Below are 20,570 nucleotides of genomic sequence, written 5' to 3'. Positions count from 1 at the left end.
TCTGTTATCTGTTTTATGCATTTTGCACCATTTAGCACGCACACTTGCATGCATGCACACAAACATCAAACAGCACTGACTTTACCTTACACACACACATACGTGCATGTCGGCCTGCGAGATAGCCTTTGTTACTGATTAGGTGATAATGATCATTCAGTTACATTTGCTAGATTGTCCTGCTTGCTCAATATGTGGATGCATGTTATTCGAAGTTTTTAGTACATGCATATGCAGATGAAAGTGCATACATCCTTAAATATGCAGCAAATAATGGCAAAAGTGAAATACAACTTTATTTAGAAAACGCATATGAGAATAACATCTGCTGTACAAAAATTGATAACTGTGATAATTCACTTTGCCTCAACTTTATTGAAACCAATGAGTCACTGATTATAGATGGTGAAGGTCCTGCCTGAATGCATGATTGTAGTCACCAGGTGATGGGCTAACATCCCATTTGTGTGACACTTGACAATCTCGGTGGTGAGTGGACATTTTCCAAATAGCTTGTTAATAGCATCTATGTATTTCTCTTACAAACAAGTTGGCTTGTCAAACTGTATATAAAAGTGTTATATCTAATTCATGGTAGGGCAGACATCAAGTCCTTCCCGTCTCTTTAATGTCATTTACGTAGTGTTTGTTGAAAAACAATTTTGAGGTAAATCTCTCATTACATGCATATTCGTATATTTGAAAATCATGCCCTACTTATATAAGCTCATGTTCTAATTGAAGCCATAGAAAAGCAGTCAATATAGCTAGAGAAATCAAATACTATTTTGCTTGAACTAAAACATGTAAAAACAATTGTTGCGAGTAAAATAAGAATTAGTACTTTTAAGTACTCGCCCGTTTCAGAGAAACTCCTGAAATTATTTGGTCACATTTGTTCTCCCCTTATGAATCGGCAATTCAAAGGCCACGATCCCTTTAAAACATAAGTGACTGATGAGTTATTTCTTCAGCTTTATGATGACAAAGGGGCAGAGGAGTCTAGTTGCAAGGTTACAGGAGATTGCCTAAGCACCTAAGTTATTGCAAAAAGTGCTCCACAGATTTTGTGTTTGGTAGAGTTTTCACAGTTACTTTGTGGGTGGCTGTGGAGATTTAGCAACAGGCCAGTTTATTGGTGAGCTTATCCTTTCTCCTGGAACATCAATGGCATCAGGAAGCAGTGATGACTGCAAGTTGGCTGGTGAGTTTATCCTTTCTCTAGGAGCCTGAAATGGTTGCGGTGATTTGGCAACAGGCCAGTTCACTGGCGTTCTGGATTTTTCTCCATGACATGCATCCTGGCAAGAAGGTGACATGTGGGTCCTGCTCTCATCTCTTACAGCATTACCGGGTGTGCCTGGTTTAGGCAACTGTGATTCGTGCAGTTGCTGATAATGTGCATTTTCTGGCTGAGTGAGGTCAGCCATCTCGGGACTAGCTCGTAAGTAAGTTCCTCCCTGTGTATCAGCAGGTGGTACTGAGGGACACCTCTGGCTGGATTGTGGAACAGCTTGAAGTTTGTTGTCCTCCTTTCTCGGAAAGACGTCCTTCATAACAGGATCATATGCCTGAAAGAAGAACAGTATGCCTTGTCGAAAGCACCCGTGTTGTGAGATTTTGTGTGTATTTGTCTCATCCGTAAAATGTAAAGAGTTTTCAGACTTTCAGATAAAATTATTAAGGTTTTTAACTAGACACACAAAAGGTACACATCAATGTACATGTGTTAATATTATGATCTTGAATCATTGAAACCAAGAAACCTACAAATCATTTATGAATTCAGAACCTCTTGGCAGATATTCTTTATGCGTTTCAGATTTACATACTTTACACGCATTTCTACATGATAGGAAACTGTGTGCATGCACACCTTTGTACGTTCATATATGTGCAAGTGTGTCTGGCACTGGTAGAAGACTAGCTTGAGGAGCTACTTTTCGTCTTGCTTTAATAGTACATATTTAAACGATAAGTGACAAAGCTGGGTGAGGACCAATTCTTTTCCCACAAAATTTTGTTTAAAATTTCCCTTTTTATGCTATCGTCTTTGCTGTTTCTAGGTTTCTGCAAGAGATCTTTTCACAAGCACCTGAAATCCAAACCACCTAAATATTAGGGCTGTGTAGTTATAATGTCGTTTGCTCTATAATATTTGTAGCATCCGAAAATAAAGTGGTAAACTATCAGCAGAAATAACTCCCCTTTCGAATCATTTTAGATACCAATTTAAGATTGTTCTATTTGGTAATTAATATTAAACTAAAATCATGAAGCAACTGAAGATCCTATTTTAAATACATAGATAAAATGCTAAATGTGTAGCATTTATAAAGTGCGCATCGGTATTGGATGAAGAAAACCAAAATGAGTGGCTACCACCAAATTCTTACAATAAAACGACAATTATGTCAAAATATGATGGGATGCATTAGAATACGCCCCCTCAAAATCACCATTATTATTGTGAAATTAAAGGCAATTTTCAAGAAACATTTTTTTTAAATATTGCGAGGATGTTGGAAAAGAAAATTCGAATCGGTGTAGTCACTCACGAACATCAAAAGCTGGTTCACATTTTACTCGCTCTCCAATACTTCCAGATCATAATTATAACAGTGGTGCACGTAGTTAGAAAGGATTAAAGTTGGAACACTTTTTAAAAGAGTTGTTACGGACTTTAGGATGGCGCTTGAGAAAAATGGAAGAAAATAAAACTGAGCTGTCTGCTGTGAAGGGAATCAAGGTTTACGTCAAAAACAAGTAAAATGACGTTCCAAACTTTCATGACGCAATGTGCGTGAAACACGTCGAAAGATAATTAAGTACTTCCGCCAGATAAGCGCGACAAACCACCATTTTATTTTCGTGATCTATCTGAAAACAATTGGCAGCGGAGGTTTTGATATCTGAGCAACCGTCGACGTCAAGCCACGAAACGTGGGTTACGCGAATTTATGTCGACTTAACTTTTCATGGTAGAACTATCCATCAGTTTTCCTGCTCCCTACGACCCTACACACACACACGACTATATTTTTCGCGACGACTTGCCAGGTGTAACGTGTTGCAATTAGCCGTCAAGCATTCCGCACTGTGTTTTGTTTCAATTAACTTGTATTAACAAAAGCGAAAGACAACATTTATTCACAAAAATGTAATTTTACGAAAACGTAAAATGGAAAAAGCCCCGGATCTGCTCCGCGAAGCATGATCCGGTGTTGGCGGCTCCACCAGCTGGGTAGCGATACTGGGGCAGTCCAGTGCACCCGGTTCGCACCATACCGAGTATACAGAGATAGCCGTATAAAAGGCATACTCAGCTGGCCTTTGGGGGTGGCGACTAGGGCAACCGCACATGAGGGGTGCCCCGCGATGTGGTGCGGTATATAGCCTACACTTATACGGCCCTGCATGACACTCGCCCAGGGCCCCTCGTCTGCTGCTAAGGCCTCCACACACATAAAACCACGCCAAACATGGCAATATGGTACATGTAGGGGTGAAATGACCGGTGATCCAGATCAAAACGGCTGTAACGACTATGATTAATTGGTGTATCTATGCATGAGCTCAATGATTTACGACAGCATTCAACTGTAAATATTTGTAATAAAAGGAGCAAATGAGGACAGATCAGACAATGGCAGGGGCTGTCACTAAAATAATAATTAACAAAATGCGATTTCTCTTGTAACGGCGGCAGAAAAAAAAAGCAAATGATGTGGATCAGTATGGTTGTACTTAGTGCACAGTGTGGTGGGAGGTGATTGAGACTGTGTGCATGTGTGTGCGCGAGCGTGCAAACATGCACATAAAATCCACCAATATCTTTGTCACGCGCAAATTTATGCGAACTATAAAATGCTGCTATAAATTCATCAGAATTCACATGCATACAATCATACAAACATAAGGATGCAAAGTAGTTATAAATGTACATCCTCAGCACTAAAATAAATAGACACATGAGCACACACAAGCATACAGGATTACATATATAACATCCCACCTTCCTCTGTTTGAGTTCGCCACTAAGGACTTCAGCAGCCTGCTCTTTTTCAGTCTCAAAACGCAGGGCAGCTCTCTCAGAACGGGCAGTGCGATTCAGTATGTTGTTGCCTAGGAAAATGTCCTAATGTGATTTCATATTTTCTGAAGAGATGTCAATATTAAAACACATCAAAACAAATTATGTTCTAATTGTAGAATTCATATTCTAACCATTGAAAACAAACTTCTCCTTTTAATTATCAGCAATCCAAAATTACACATATATTTTATTTTAGAAAAAGAAAAAAAAAATTTCAAATGTACACACATATGCACAAAGAACAAGCTTTTTTAGTAAATTATTTCATTTACTAGCTTAATTTGAACAATATAGCTTCTCATATCCTTAAACTGTCACAGAAAATGTTTGAGCAGGGGATAGGGTAGGTTTTATGCCGAGCCAGCAGCTAAAACTATGTCATTGTAAAGCAGCCAGCCTTGTCAACAAGTGCCACATGGAGTGAGCATTCCTAAGATGAAATCGAAACCCAGGACTATCATTACTGTACTGGTGACAGGTGCTAACAGTTGCACCACTGGACTGCCAACTTTTGAATGAAGCCATATAGCTGTGTGTTGAAACAGTAAAATGCAAATATTTAAAAACCATTTTAGATGATTGCTATGCATTAGACATTCAGTCTCGTGGCATACTGTGGATCCAGTCACAGACTACCTGAGGTGGACTTGCATCATGTTCTGTGGTCCAAACAAGACCCAGTGTACAGTGTGCAAAACAGCCAAATTTATCATCCTAATTTCCTAAAAAAGACTGGTTAAAGCATTTATTTCCAAGGTACACTCATTAGTTGGTTTGATATCGGAATGAATGGTGCAACATACTTCTCCCTACAGCTGTTAAGTGAGTACCCAACACTATAGATGGCTATGGCTACCTCTCTCCTCACAAAAAAGCTGGTTCTGGGTTCTTCAACACTTCACTCCCCAGTGACTGACAGGTTACAGGATTGCTTATGCCTTTTCACCAAACTTTCTGTTTGAGACTGAGTCTTAAGATGCCGAAGAACAGTTAAGAACACTTCAAAACTTAAAGGAGAATAAGTGACTGCGATGTCTCTCTAGATTAGGTAGATTAACCTGATGGTCATTGGGGAATGAGGTGTTAATGACAACACTTTTCTCAGAGACAGGTTTTCACAAGGGCAGCCCCCATCTCGCTGCCTGGCCTTCCCCACCCCTCTATGGAGGGACATACCCAATTCTCAAAGCTCAGTCAAGTTTGCTGTGCCATATGACATAAGCATCAAACCAGCAAGCCTACAACTAGGTTTGCATAGATCATTGCTCCAGCTCCTCAGCTATCCACTTCCTCATGATTTATCATGAAGAATATTGAAAATCTGAGACCAAAGCTGGCATCGTGGGGCTTTTAATATACACCTAGAACATACCTGGAAGCTTATGGGGCATGTCCCAAGTACCAACAAAACTTCCCCATGGTGAAGAGCGTGTTCGTTGAACACCTGGTAAAAGATGTCCGCCGTCAGTAGCCACAAACTGCGTAAAACCTTCTCTGCGAGCGGGACGCTGTGGAACAAAAAATGTCGTCTGAAATTGTGTAATATATAATGTGTAGTAATAATAAAGGGATTTATGTAGCGCATTTCTCCACACAGAGACAAGCTCAATGTGCTTTACAAGTTACAAGGGGTAGTTGTTAATGATGCCGTATGACAGAGAAAGGTATCAGGCAAACATACATACATATGTGTACTTGATTTATAAAGATTAGGCATTGAAATAGATGCCATAATTTATAGTTACTTTCATTATGTTTTTTTCTTGTGTCTAAAGTCTTTTCTGCATTTTCTACTATTTTTGTATGGTACTTATTGTATGTTTGTTTGTATGGCCAATAGGCATATTCTGTAATGAAAGATTTGGTGATACTTAATAATACAGAGAATTTCCTGCTCATAAAAGTTCATGCAGTTTATTGTCTTTGCAAATGCATTCACATATATATATATGGTACTGCATCCAGTACTGAGAAAACATGAGTATTACAATCTCACACAGTAATGCACCTTTCACTATGAATGTGGTGAGCAACATTTTCCCATCTCTTAAACAAGCACATACTTTTGAAGGAACAAAACATATTTATTACAAACTTGAAAAAGCTGTCATTTTAAAAATTATGACTCTAAATATTTATCAAAAATAGGATAAACATAAGTTTACAGCAGCGCGCTTTGCTCATGAAATGAGGTTGAAGAAATAGATAAAGTCACACTTACCCTGCTGACTGGAACGGGATCTTCCCAGCTCTGCATCCGCTTGGTATTGAATGCTTGCTCATACTGCAAGATAATAATAACTTAACCTAAGATGAGTTCGTTACGGCACTCTGAAACTATGGGATGGGAAATCTAAAAACTTCAAAATCAGTATAGTAACCTTATATTTACAGCCAGCTAGTGTCTTAAAGGGCATTTTGGTATATATAGATCGACTAGCTATATCTTTCTCTATCGATGGCTGGACTATAGCTGGGGGAATATATTGTATATGTACGTCTTATAGTTGCTATTACGATCGGCGTGAAACCATCTAGCATCGTGCGTGCGTGAGTGTGGATTTGTTGGGGGCGGGGAGAGTGTATAGTTGGTTAGGTAATAATTGTGTTTTACGCCGTGTCTATAGCCAGTCTAATCAAAATACATCAACAAAGTTTAAAGTAAACTATATATATATATAATTCAAACCTCACCTGATTGGCACTGTAATTGACGCTCATTATGTCCTTCTATGTATTATTAACAGTTCCGAACCTATTAATTTTGTATAGATGCTCACACTTCTCAGGTGGTTGTTATGCTTGCTGTCAACTGTATCGAAGGAAGTGACGTTTCTATGAAAATCCGCGCTGAGAAAATGTAGGACCTTTAAAAATTTGTACTAACTGAAATACTTAGGTTGAAAATTGATTCTTTTAACGTAAGAAACACCTTTTAGATTTCTCTGCTAATTTATAGCATCATAATTATATTCATGAAACAAAGTTGAACCTACAAGAGCACACGAAAGTACATGGTATGATGAATACAATTAATAATAATAAATACTTTAGTTTCACAAATATTTATTTCTTGTTTGGACAAAGCTTTTAAAAATAAATTAAGCTGATATGCATATTTTTTGGTTTGTTATGTTAGGTTGTTGGTTATTTATTTTTTTTTTTTGGGGGGGCAGTCATAGTATCAGTACCGATATAAAGAAAAAAAAAACCCGCCATGCGTGGCGTCGTCTGCGAGGGCAAGGAAAGGCTACTAGAGGCCAGCTGCCAGGGGTGCATGTAAGTCTTCTTTAAAGCACTCATCGCTTAGATTGTGCCTTCTTAAATACTTTGAAAATCTATGACTGCTGGGGCCTTTTTCTGCATTTTAAATAGCAAGCACTTGTTTTATTTATATTAAGGGCGAAACAACGTCGTTCCTCGATCGCTTAACAATTTTAAGTTTGTGTGCTTTCCTACCTGCGGGTGGAACGGTCCAACACACTGACAAATAGGAAGTGTACATGGCGGAGGTGTGTCATGTTGGATCGTTCCTAGAGGTTTCGTTCTTGCCAGGCTATTAATTTCCACTGAGTACTGTTGCAAAGTTGTTTGTATACGTTGTTATTAATATCAAGTTTTTGAAAGTTAAGGTGAGTTTTTAAAGTATGACAGTAGAATAGCTTTAAATGTAGAACTTAATGCCTGCCCGTGCATTATTAACACTGGTGCGCATGCACGTCTCATGCAGGTGTAACACGTACGCGTATAATGAGCAGAGCTAGAATGTAAATAAACTGTTATATGTCCTTCTTGAAAACAATGAATGTCTGTAGAAAAATAAGTTATTTTAAATCCCTTTTATGATGGGGATTGAAAATGTCGAACAGAATTAGTAAAATATCTACATAACCAATATGTGATGAAAACATTAATCTCCATACTTAGCCCAAACGGACAGCGAATTCCTAAACTATTGCATATTACGAGATACATAATACCTTATTTTATGCCACAATTCATATCATTGTTTTAGAAATTCCACGCTATATTATGTAGCATGAATAATTGCGGACTGTTGATATTGGTTTTTCAAATATTACCAGCCATGATTCACACGGTGTGTGTATATACTACTTAAAATAAAACAAAATTGGAGACAAATTATGAATTAAAGGTATGTCCCCTAGTTACACAAAAAACCTTTTGAAAATCTTAAACAAGATATATGAGTGTTCGCACATCTCCTGAAATTAGAGCATACTAAAAGCAGGGCTTCTGTTAAGGCTAATTTCTTTGGGGTCCCAGGGACCCCTTCTTCAGATTTTTAAAGGGTCCCTGTTCTTCGCCCTAATTTGAAGGGATTCCATTGATGAAAATTGAAGGGGTCCTCCGAACTTTTAATGCATACTGTACGCAATTTTTTGCGTAAGCAGAAGCCCTGCTAAAAGGAATGACAATCTGTCAGGACTTAACATGCCCAAAGATTAGCTCAAAAGCTAACTGAACACTTTGGCTGTTCATGATAATAAAGTGGAGAGGGGTATGTTTTCATGTGATGCCAGTGCCAAATGAGCTTTTGCATACATTACTTTTTAGTATGTTTTAGTCTATTGCCTGTTACGTTGTTATTATTATACCTTCCCATTATGGGAGGAAACTGTGACTAGAACTATTATTTACAGTTTGCTAAGTTACTATTTTTGTAAGATATGGTGTCTAGAATAACAGGGAGAAGAGTGAAACATTGCTAGTGCTGGCCATGACTGATTATAAATAGTGTTTCCTTTTTAGCATTTCCATTGCCCTTGGCTGGAAACTAGTAATAAATCACAAAAGCATTGAAGGCTTGAAACAAAGAATGCTCAGGTTTATTAAACTTAGAAAAATTTTCACTGAAATGCAGATGCAGTCCTCAGCTTCCTAGAAATAATTACAGGTAGATATATATATTTGTATGTAATTGTGTGAGCACATCTACACCCTTGTGTACTTGCAGACTGTTGCTATATATTAACAGCCATGATGTCAGAGGTCAAAGATGTAACAGAAAGTCCTTTCAGAAATTGGAGGAGACCTGACTTAACTAGCAAATGTACTTACAGTCTAGGGGTCTCTATTGAGAATTCACCCCATCGGCATGTACCCCTGAAAGGGTAAGATGTATTCTTTTTTCTACCTTGCTTTTGTTAGGCTTATCTTCAGTTTTTATCTTCTCTCATGCGCTTTTTTTCATCATTATGTCTTTTTTGTGTATGTATGTGCATACCTGCACATACCTATGTGTGCTTATGAGTGTTTGTGTGTGTTCCTTAGTTGCAGTTGCTTAAATGGTGTATATCTAGCATAGTGCAGAAATATAATCCACACATACAAACAGGCAAAAAAATTGCATGTGTATGCGCATGCAGTCCATTGGATTGTACTTTTGTGGTAGGCTAGATATAGACACACCTGAAAACTCATGTTGAGAAAATTTCTGTTTTTGTTTTTTTAATATACATATATATCTCCATTCATGAAAATAGGAAACATAAAGGAGAGACAAATATCAAATAAGTCCTTCTTGCTTCTTGTCAAACTGATCTTTCTGTCTGTGTGCCAAAAAAATTTCTATGATGTCTTTGCAGGAAAGAAAAGCTAAAAATCATGCCTAATATTTTGTACAATATTGGCAATACCCCTCTTGTTCGTATCAACCGAATAGCACAGAAGGAAGGCATTGAATGTGAAGTGTGTAAGTACAGCTAGTGCTAGTAATTTCCCTTAAATTGCATGCATTGATTCAAAGATTGGAAGGATTTCTTTTCTGTTTTATTTTCCATTGTCTAGATCCATTATCCTTTTTTAACAAAGTGTGCCTTTCTTGAAGCTATAAATCCATCGATAATGCTTTTCTAGTAGTGTAAGACTTCTTTCCTGCGCCTTGTAAGTGACAAGTGTTTTATTTAACCTACATATTAAAGACAATAGAATGATTTTACATGGCTTCATTCTCACATTTTTGTAGCACATTCTTTGCTCTATGTCATGGTCCCTTTGGTCTCAGTTAAGTCGGTTGAAATTAATAGCTAACAGTTTTTGATAAGACTAAAATGTAGTTTATTAATAACTTTTTGCATTGACTTTGTCAAGTGGTCAAGTGTGAGTTTTTCAACGCTGGAGGAAGTGTGAAAGATCGAATCGGTTGGAGGATGGTCGAAGATGCGGAGGCAAATAATATTATTAAGCCTGGAGATGTCCTGATTGAACCTACCTCAGGGAACACAGGCATAGGACTGGCCTTGACAGCAGCAGTCAAGGGTTACCGCTGCATTATTGTCATGCCTGAAAAGATGAGCATGGAAAAGGTATCATACATTTGAGAGAGAGAGGGAAAGGGAGAGAGTATTGAATGACAACTGGTTTAGCTGTGTTAGGTTTTTCACTTCAGAAAAAAATGTTTGCTGGTGGGTTTGATGGGAAATTGTTTCACTTTGAGGTATTTTTGCCCTATGAAGGGGATGAGAGGAACGATAGTAGGAAAGAAAACATGAGTGCCCAAACTCCCAATTGCCAGCCATAAGACAAAAGATTAATTCCTAAATTTTATTTATTATTTTAAACACCCAGATGCAGCTAAATTTAATAGTCACTTCTTTTTCCCTAAAAAGCATGTACCTTTACAAGAAAACTTATCCACTTAATAAAAAATTTATTTGTGATAGCTTTGATATCTAACGTCGCTGGTTTGTCATTTTACTGCAATACTAAGATTATTTGCATCTTTGTCTTCCTTAGTATCATTGTTTTCTTTTTGTTGAATAACGTGGTTGTATATTTGCTTTTACACAAATTCTATGTACATTCCAGTTTTCTATGAGGAAACTGTGTAGGTGAACTGGAAATTGTGTATAATGTCCATTTCTCCTTACCTCTCAAGGGGTGAATGAATAAAATTAATGTGTGATGTCTAAATGCTATACTAATAAATTTGTCTTTAGTGTACATTGTAAAGTAATTGTGAGTCATCTCTGTTTCTTCTAACACTTGGCCAGGTGGACGTGCTAAGAGCTTTGGGAGCAGAGATAGTTCGAACTCCAACATCCGCTGCATTTGATTCTCCTGAGTCACACATTGGTGTTGCTCGCCGTCTGATGGAAGAAATACCCAACTCTCACATCCTTGATCAAGTGACGTAAAATTCAGTTGCTTGAATTCATACAGAGTGTATCTAACAAAAGATATTGAATAGCAGATTTTTATTTTTATTTTATTTTACTTCTGTAACATATGGGTTTTTCTTTTTTGATAGCCTTTGCGAATATTATAGATAAAGCAGAGCATGATAGTGTGAGTTGGGACGCAATGAATAAATGGGGAAGTGTGTTAGGCTGAGTAGTATGCAAATTCACACTATCTCCTCAATGCTCATCCCATTTTCCGGACTCGCAGATCGTTTGAGGTTTTGCTTGTTTGTGTGCAGTACCGCAATCCTAGCAATCCTCTGGCTCACTATGATGGTACAGCTGAAGAAATTCTCGAAGCCTGTGAAAGTAAGCAAAATTCTAGATGTGCAATAATTATTGAGCGAACTATTTTATGTACAGAAAGCCTTCCTCCACTATTATTTTGTAACACAAATGTTTTGAATAGTTCGCCTCTTTATTCATGTACCCACAGATACAATGTTTGTATGACTAGAGTTAAAAAATAAAGGGTCTAATTTTCTGCCCTTGCAACATACTTTTTTTTAGTCACCTAGCAAGGGAGTAGCTTGAATATGTTACACTCATCCATTTGTACTTTACCACATGAAGTAGCTGTGCTCTAAACTTTTAACTAATTTTTTTTAAGACAACAAATATAGGTCTTTCAAAACATTCATATTAAATAAAACAATGAAGTTTTGATGCCTTAGAAGTATAGTCTTCTTATGGTATTTTCTTTAAGAATCAAGTTGTGATTTAAAAAAAATTACAAGAAAAAAAAGTTTGAGGGAGGATTAAAAGTTTGATATTTGAAGATGACTCAACTGATATTGGTTGATCTTTGTGTATCTTGTACAGATAAAGTTGACATGATTGTGCTGGGAGCTGGGACTGGTGGGACTCTGACTGGTGTTGCTCGTAAAATCAAGGAGCGATGTCCAGACTGCAAGGTATCAGTCATTTACTGCTAGTGATTATGTAACATGTTGCAGGGCTGTATAATAAGGTCCAGGTTATGAAAAGAAAAAGGTTTAAAAGGGAAGCAATAATTATTTCCCAGTCACCACTGTCCAAACTGTGTGAATGTCCTCAATTTTTAACAAATCTGGTTCATAGAATAATGACTTGGAATTTATACTTAACAACTCACCATTCATATAAATGATTACAGGTTGGTTTTTTTCGACAATTTTAATGGCAAAGTTTGTGGTTTTTAAAACTTCTGTGTTTCAAAAACGATTTAATTTTTGCTTTGTAGATTATTGGTGTAGATCCTGCTGGCTCTATCATTGCTGAGCCTGAAGCGTTAAATAAGTCTGACTCATCTTTTTATGAGGTGGAAGGTATTGGATATGACTTCATCCCCACTGTATGTGAAAGAAAGGTGAAGACATGTCTTGTTATTTCCATTTAAGCAAAAGTAAAATATTTGGTAAAAATGGATTCTCTGTTTGAGTGTGTAAGGATTTATGACTCTCCATCCTTATTGTTTGTTCTCTGATTCCCCTTTGTGTCTTCTATATTTGTCTTTTATTACCTGTTTTCATGCATAGCTGTTTTTCCTTCTCTCCTTCATATTCTGTCCTTCATGAGTATGATTATGCGTTATTTAAATCACATATTTATTATTATTTCACCCATTTGAGATTTTCTGCATGTTGCATCTGTTTAAAGGGGCAACTACTTGACAAAATAATCTGTTGGTTTCCTTCAATGACCATCAACTTGCTGTTTTTGTTGACATAGACTTCAGACTCACAAATACTTTTGGTTTTGATCTTATGTGGTATTAAACCAAACTTGAATGTCAGAACATTATTAATGAGTTGTTTCACCTTTGCCCCTTTCCAGTATGTAACAAAATGGTACAAGTCGCACGACAAAGAATCATTTGTTATGGCCCGAAGGCTGATCAGAGAGGAGGGGCTTCTCTGTGGTAAGAGTAATATAGATAACACTTTTATTATAACTATCCATTTAACAAAGTATATATTCCACAATTTTGTCAGCAATTAATATGCATGCTCACCTGCAGATTATGTGCCAGGTCAGGCAACTTTCAGGAGTGCTTTTGCTTGTAGGTGGCAGCAGTGGTTCAGCTATGTACTGTGCCCTGAAAGCTGTGAAAGACTTTGGCCTCAAGTCTGGTCAGCGCTGTGTAGTGATTCTGCCTGACTCAGTCAGAAATTACATGCAAGTTTTTTTTTGTGGTCATTTTCCTGATTTATCCTGCAGATAAACTTGATGTTCTTTATTTTATTATGTAAGAGCAAAACTTTTGAAGCATGTTTCACTGGTTTGCTATAATTTTATGCAGGAAATGTGTGCCTCTTTATTTAAAAATAAAACACTGAAAACAATAAAGTAGTAAAATATTAGGTGGTGATGAGGTAGTAATTAGAATAAAAGTTTATTTGTTGTTGCACCTTATTTTTTTTTCTTTCGAAACAATGTTATCTTTTCTTTTTTTTCAAAAGAATACATTTCATTACATTATATACAAAGTAGATTCCAGAGTCTGTTGCATTGGTCAATCCACCAGAGTATATGTTCTATTTTTGGGGTTTTTTTTTTCACCTCAAACAGGACTAAGTACTTGAGTGATGACTGGATGATTCAGAGAGAATTTCTAGAAGCTGACCAGACAGTGGAAACAAAGAATGGTGGGCAATAGTTTTGTTTTTTGATATAATGTAATAAATGATACTGTAAGTTATCTAGAGATAAATGATACACTTGAGTTTCTATGGTAACTAATCCCATAAGCTGTCAGACTACATTTTAATAATACGCTAAAATTATGTTGCACCACCTGTGTTCATCTGGTAATTTGTCAGTTTCTTGATTCAGCTTAACAGGTTTGTTGTGATGTTACTGATAATTCATTTATCAGCAAAATAAGCAAAAGACAACTATTTTGTTTTGTATTACAAATGTTGCATGCCATCAAGATATGAAATTCATGAAAATTATGAAAGTTGTTCATAATGAAGGGAAAATGACTGTGATATGTCACCCCACAATTTAAAACTTATATCTGCCCAGGTGGTGGAACCTGAAAGTGAGTTCACTAGCTCTGCATGTTCCACTGACTGTGACCCCAACAGTGACCTTACAGGAGACCCTTGACCTGCTTAACAAAGAGGGTTTTGATCAAGTCCCAGTAGTGGATGAAGCAGGGTAAGATAGCTGGCTTCTTGTGTGTCACGATGCACACATTGTTTTGTGCATGTCTTTGTGTGAGAGAAAGAAGAGTGAGGAAAGAGAAAGAAGTGTGAATAGAGAGCACGGCAGTCATAGAGAATTTATATAAAGATATTATCTGATTAATTAACTACTTTCACTGTCTTTCAAAAGCACAACCACCAACTCCACGTGAAACTGTCAAGTCAGAACATGCATTGATTTGCAGGTCCATTCTGGGAATGGTTACTGTGGGCAACATCCTTGCCCAGATGGTAAAAAACAAGGTCAGACCTAGTGACCCAGTCTCCAAAATTATGTACAAGCAGTTTAAAAAGGTACTGTTTTTGCATTGACAGCATTGTGTATGTTTTGAATTTTGATGGTTTTTGTTTTGCTGAAATTCTTTTTTGAGTTTGAAGATGAGTATTTTTTTTAAATTCTTGTTTAGCGGAATGTTGCATGTGTATGATCCATTTACTTATTGCATGTGAATAAAATCTAATGTTTCATTTGGAGTGAAGATGGCAAGCTGGTGATTTGAAGTTAATGTTTTAATTTAATGTGGAATTGTTTGTTTTGTCGTGACATAACAAAAAGCAAACACCTGCAACAGTCTTTTTTCATTATTATCATAACTGTTTTAGCATCACCTGAAACTGTTTTTCCAGGTTCGTATGGATACTGCCCTTGGTCAGCTGTCACGAATGCTTGACACTGACCACTTTGTCCTGGTGGTACATGATCAACGACAATGTGAGTGACAAAATATTATATACGTACTTCTTTAAAGCAATTTTAATCTACCCCATTCATTTCAGTAAGTTATTTTTTAATTGTTTTTAAACCTTTCTTTCATCAATTTATTCCTTTTACTATTTTTAGAACCTTTGTTTCATTGTTTTTTAAAACTAATTTGTAATTTTCAATTTAATTCTTATTTCTAAAGCAGATTGTGGAGGAAAAGGTTCCATGGAGAAAAAGCAGATGATATTTGGTATTGCCACCCGCATCGATCTGCTTAACTTCATTGCCTCCCAGGAGACTACTCAGTAAAGAAAAAGTCGCCAGCAGATGTGGCATTAACACATAAAGCACATCTCACATAGGAACTGAAAAAGTATATTTAGTGATAGACCTAACAAGAATGAGAAAATATCTTTTGATATAGCAGGAATGGGGCTTCCATGGTTGATTTTGTAATATATATTGTAATATATTCCTCTAATATTGACTTATCTTGAGATAAATTGTACTTATTATCATGCCTCACCTCAAATTAATTTTGATATGTCAGTGGATGCCTTTATAGCCTTGCCTAGCAGACTTGAAATTTGAAGTTTACTGGTGTTGGTTGGTGTGGTGTGGTGTAGTGTGGTGTGGGTGTCACTGTTCTTTTTCAGGGCAAAGATTTGTTTTTTGCCACACCACATTTTGATGAATTTTTAAGCATTGGGAAGGAGGTATATTCAGAATATTTTTCTCTTTGTAATCATTAACCCATCTTGGATGTGGTGTAACTTTGCAGTCATCTTATACAACTAGATGAATTGTCATCCATTGAGTTCAGCCTAAAAGCCTCACTTTTCTCCAGGGTAATCATTCTCCAGAAAAGTTGTACCCTAGTGATAAGCCAAATGGCATCCTCAGAAACTGATGAAGTTGTTGCAGATTAATTAAGCAAAATATATGGTTGATGATTGTCAGGACTAAACATGTCTAGCAGGGTGTAAAATATTGTGTGTCTTTCTTATTTTGTTACATTAGTTTGAAATAAGCCATGGATATATGTTGAGAACTTCAGAAAACCCTGTAAACATTCTGTTTTGCTGAAATGTTCAGGTCAACTTCTGTGAGTGATTGTAGTCTTTTACAGTAGCAAGCTCAGTACAGTGATTCCAGGCTTTCTTGCTACAAACATGTTGTAAAGCACAATACAAGAAACATGACTTTCTGTGCAATGTGTATTTTTTTTAAAATACCAGGTGAGCTGGTTATATGCTAAAAGATGCATTTATTTTTTGACATTACAAAAAAAGAGCACAATCATTTACCTTTTTGTTACCATTTTTTTATCCCGGTTACTTACATCTTCTACTAACATCTTTTGATTGATGGTGTTAAACTAAATGAGATTGTTACTGTCTAATTTCAACTACACTTAATCTAGAGCAAAGAGAAAGGTCTGCTAAAGTTTTGTAAAGAATGGAATCATATCTGACAAATTGTGAAATATACTGTTGTGCACATTGGTGGTTTGAAATTAAAATTTTTTGTTGACAGAAATTAATCATCTGGGTATTTCTGATAAAAATGTTCTGGCTGTGAATGATTTCTTTTTTATTTAAGAAACTCCTTTCAAGGCACCTGACAAATTATTACTCTGACATATCCCTACGCTAAAACAAACTTATACATGTATATGCAAGTTCTGTGCACACTGATGTGTATTTTGCAACTGCCTTATGCTGATTATATAAAGCCTAAATAAGAAATCAATGTACCTCATGAGCATATTCTGTTCTAAAATACATTTTGCAAGCTCATATTTTTAATACACTCTCTCCTCCCCTAAATATGGAAGGGTCCTTTGATAATCTCTTAACCTTGGTTGACTTGTCGTCTGAACAGGAGTAATCCCCCCTTCCCAAGAAATTATTTTCAGATATTTAAAATTTGCAACCATTGCATGCCTATTCTGCAATTTTAATTAACGTGAATCATATAACACTGTAATGGAAAATATGTAGGTAGATATAGGTGAGGAATACGAAAGCTGTTAGCCTTTATTTTCTATTAATATGGGAAGTGTCAATTTGGTGTAATGAGTCATCTAAATTCTGTTGTCAGTATGGTGCACTGCATGTACACTGACTTAACATTTACAGGCCTGTCGAAAATTCCTTGAAATCTCCTATTTTAGCACTCATTCGGTTACTTTCGTATTACATGTACCAACTTTTCTTCCATCAGTTAACTTAAAGTCTATCAATTAAGTTAGAAGTTAAATTAGAAGTCAGTGCAGGAGAGTAATCTCTTACAAGGGAAGCTAGTCTGCAAAAGAAAATGAGGTTAAAGAGGTATAATACCTCCCTTCCTCCAACTGCTCGTATATAAGTGGTAGGTGCATGACTCGAAATTAATTTAGGGTCATGGAATGGTGTTTGTGCTCTCTTTCGTTTGTCTGTTATTATATTAAGGATAAAAATAAAGACCGGTTTGGAATCGCAGAAAATGCACTATTATCTATAACAGTTTTCGAGTATAGACCTTTTTTTGAATAGCACTGTAATCTATGGCTGCAGGCTTTTTTTTTTCAAATAATGCAAGCTTATCGGCTTCTCCAGATGTCAAATTTGGAGAAGGGGCTACATTGCTGGCAGTAGGTGTTGCTGCTGCTCTTATCCAATAATTACACTTGCCTTCATTATGGTATAATGTTACAGTGGGTAAAAGTCCCATAATCCGCATAACTGGAATGGCTGCTCGCTTATCATTCTTTTGTTAAGTCACCGGACCCTCGCTGCTGGTGCGATTGCTAGACAGTTTATGTCCCGTGTGGAAGCTGGCGATGGAAAGGGGCGGGGGAGAAGGGGTGGTGTAGGGGTAAAGGCCATTTTACGCACATGATACTTCGTGTTCAGTCATGTACATGTTTCATTCTTGTGACCAGTCGATGGGTCTGGGGAATGAGTTTCAAGCTAGTTGTTGTCAGGGTTAGCCTGTGATCTTTTAGGAGATGTTTCAAATCCTGCGGTGAATGCCATGGCCGAGACTGCACGGGGCGCCATATCTTAGTGAGCGCCGAGTTGAACAGTATATATATATAATAACTATATTAATACAGTAAAATCGCCGTGCCATGCTCTTCAGTTTCTAATGACTTAATGTTGCAGGCAACTGTAAACACATCCGATCAGTTATGTTCATTACATGCTTTGGAGAGCTGAACTCCGAAGATGAATGGTGGCGCCATGACTTTCTCATAATTGAAATCTCTGGTTAGCAAACACCACGCGCTATGAACTTAATGATTCATAGACAACGAAGGCCGAGACAAGATGCCGGACTGCGCAAACGCGATGAAAACCCAGAGAGGTGAGGAGGAGAATTTCCCATGATCTGAGGAAAATCAATCCGGTGCCCTCGCCAACCGAAGCTTTACCCCTACTGGCAAAGGTCACCAGGTCAATCAGCCATCCCACCCGATCTCTTCGATTCTTTCCCCCCGATGGCGGCACGGTTGTCGTATTTAGCGGCGACGCTTCTCGCGCCGTCCGTCCACGCGCGCGCCATGCAGGGGTCAGCCAACTCGCAGACTTGGTGCCACTCGCATGCGCTGTACATGGTGTACGTGGTTCCTGGCAGAGAAGATAGCAGACGATGATGCTAAGTATTCTTGTCGTGCAGGGAGAGTCTTTGCTCGTGCCCGCATGCATTTCTAGCACACGCGCGTGTCATGCCAGGAAAGCACTGGGAGAAAAGAAGGGAAGAAAAATGGCCGGAAGATATGCCGAGGGGCGGGGTGTCGAGGCAACTGTAGCCTTAGTTACCGCTGTTCCGAGCGCGGAGTGCGGCGCCGCAAATGATGATTTACCCAGTGATTCAATGCGTTCGCTCGAGCATTCCGTCCGACAGAAGCGATGGCCGGAGGGACGAAGAGGGCCTGGCCGGGTGGTTGGGGTGGGAGTTAAAGAAATGGGGGAATGACCTTCCTGATCGATGGCGAAGCTTGTACGGTGCGGGTCTCCCGAGTGTGCGCTTGTTGCATAATGGAAGAGCGCGGTCCCTTTTGGTTGAGTGCGCACGCGCAGGTTTTTTTTTTTTTTGTCTCCCTGACGAAAGCGAGGTCATTGTCGGAATGGAGGGTGACCTCCGTGCATTAGTCTCTGGGACCATTCAGTAAGCTGATAAATTATTCCTTAAATACTGTCCCCATAAACTTTTTTTTTTTCCTCCACCACACGTTTTCATATTTTCCTATAATGATTTTCTCCCTGATGTTTTCCTTCCACATCTACTAATTTTTCTGGGAAGTTAGAAAAAACATCCTACAGAGCTAACTCCTAAATAAATAAACTATTAAATCGATAATTATTTCAGATATTTTGAGTAAACGATGTTTAGTGCATGTGGAGTGGTAGTTATCTGGTAGGAAAACTGCGTGGAAAGGTCTACCATTCTACTCATTCATCTATCATAATGAGTATACACAACTTTCATTTAAATCCTGTTATTTTACTAGCATCTGGTTGATATGTAGTCTAGATACCTGACATTAGAGTTCAAATACTTGTGTCACTGATTGAGTAAAAGGCCTCGTAGCCGGCTTTTTGTGGTGAAGAATATTAAAGAACAAAGATCTTCTATATCTACATGGCCGTTCACTCAGCCAGCGCCATTGTACTGGGTTACACGGAGTTTGGCAGATTTAGAGGCAAGTAAATGCTGTTTGTCTGTCTGTACGACTAAGTGGCATCCAGACTCCATAGATGTTTATCTACTCCTGGGACCATAGTTATAAAGCGGGGGGCAAAGATGTCCTGGGTGGTAATGATGGTAAAGTAATGGAATATCAGTAGGGTCTGGACACTGGACAGTTTGTCGCAAGTACGGAGACAGACCAGTCCTCCCCTTGATTCCCCATTTTCCCCACAGGTAACTTGGGGGATTGCAAAAAATAAGACGATATAGTGATAGGGCTTTTATTTTCAAATATTGACAATGTTTCCTAACGTGCATTTGACACCCTCATCTCCTCGCCACACGCACACACACCAGTCTCTCTCTCTTCAACTGATGCACGAGATAATCGGAGCCAGTGCACACAGCATGGCGGTTGTCAGAGTCTGTCAACAGTAGCAGTACATTGTCAATCGAAGCAGGGGGACTGCGGACAAGTGATGACCCCCCGACACACACTCCACTCCCAGCCACACACACACATCGCTAAAGCTGTTAGTCTCTCTCTCTGCGTCCCTGGTTTGGACGATACATTAAAGTGTTAATGGAAAATAAATAAGATTTAGTGAGAGATGGCGAGTGTGGGATGGAACACCGCAATTACAAAACGATGGTTTCAAGTATGGCTTTGCAGTCTCTCCATCTAAAGCTCAGAGTAC

General features: G+C 37.9%; 2 protein-coding genes across 2 annotated transcripts; one reads left to right on the top strand and one right to left on the bottom strand.

Annotated features, from left to right (window-relative positions):
• Positions 1-278: 278 nt before the first annotated feature.
• Positions 279-6,946, bottom strand: LOC112567773 (protein Flattop homolog). Its single transcript, XM_025244589.1, has 5 exons — positions 6,791-6,946; positions 6,318-6,380; positions 5,469-5,604; positions 4,016-4,125; positions 279-1,571 (listed from the first exon to the last, which is right to left on the bottom strand). The coding sequence occupies exons 1-5, from the start codon at positions 6,815-6,817 to the stop codon at positions 1,092-1,094; spliced, it is 816 nt and encodes a 271-aa protein (XP_025100374.1). The 5' UTR covers positions 6,818-6,946; the 3' UTR covers positions 279-1,091.
• A 620-nt stretch (positions 6,947-7,566) lies between these two features.
• On the top strand, positions 7,567-16,738 carry LOC112568824 (cystathionine beta-synthase-like). The gene is made up of 15 exons (XM_025246321.1): positions 7,567-7,728; positions 9,075-9,231; positions 9,706-9,812; positions 10,211-10,425; positions 11,113-11,247; positions 11,541-11,610; positions 12,124-12,215; positions 12,524-12,649; positions 13,117-13,201; positions 13,347-13,458; positions 13,852-13,923; positions 14,305-14,445; positions 14,678-14,786; positions 15,120-15,204; positions 15,401-16,738. The coding sequence occupies exons 2-15, from the start codon at positions 9,098-9,100 to the stop codon at positions 15,502-15,504; spliced, it is 1,587 nt and encodes a 528-aa protein (XP_025102106.1). The 5' UTR covers positions 7,567-7,728; positions 9,075-9,097; the 3' UTR covers positions 15,505-16,738.
• Positions 16,739-20,570: the final 3,832 nt, after the last annotated feature.

The sequence above is a fragment of the Pomacea canaliculata genome, linkage group LG7 (genome assembly GCF_003073045.1).
Source record: "Pomacea canaliculata isolate SZHN2017 linkage group LG7, ASM307304v1, whole genome shotgun sequence".
NCBI lineage: Eukaryota > Metazoa > Mollusca > Gastropoda > Architaenioglossa > Ampullariidae > Pomacea > Pomacea canaliculata.
Note: the sequence above shows the minus strand (reverse complement) of the source record. Positions and strands in the feature narration are given on the sequence as shown.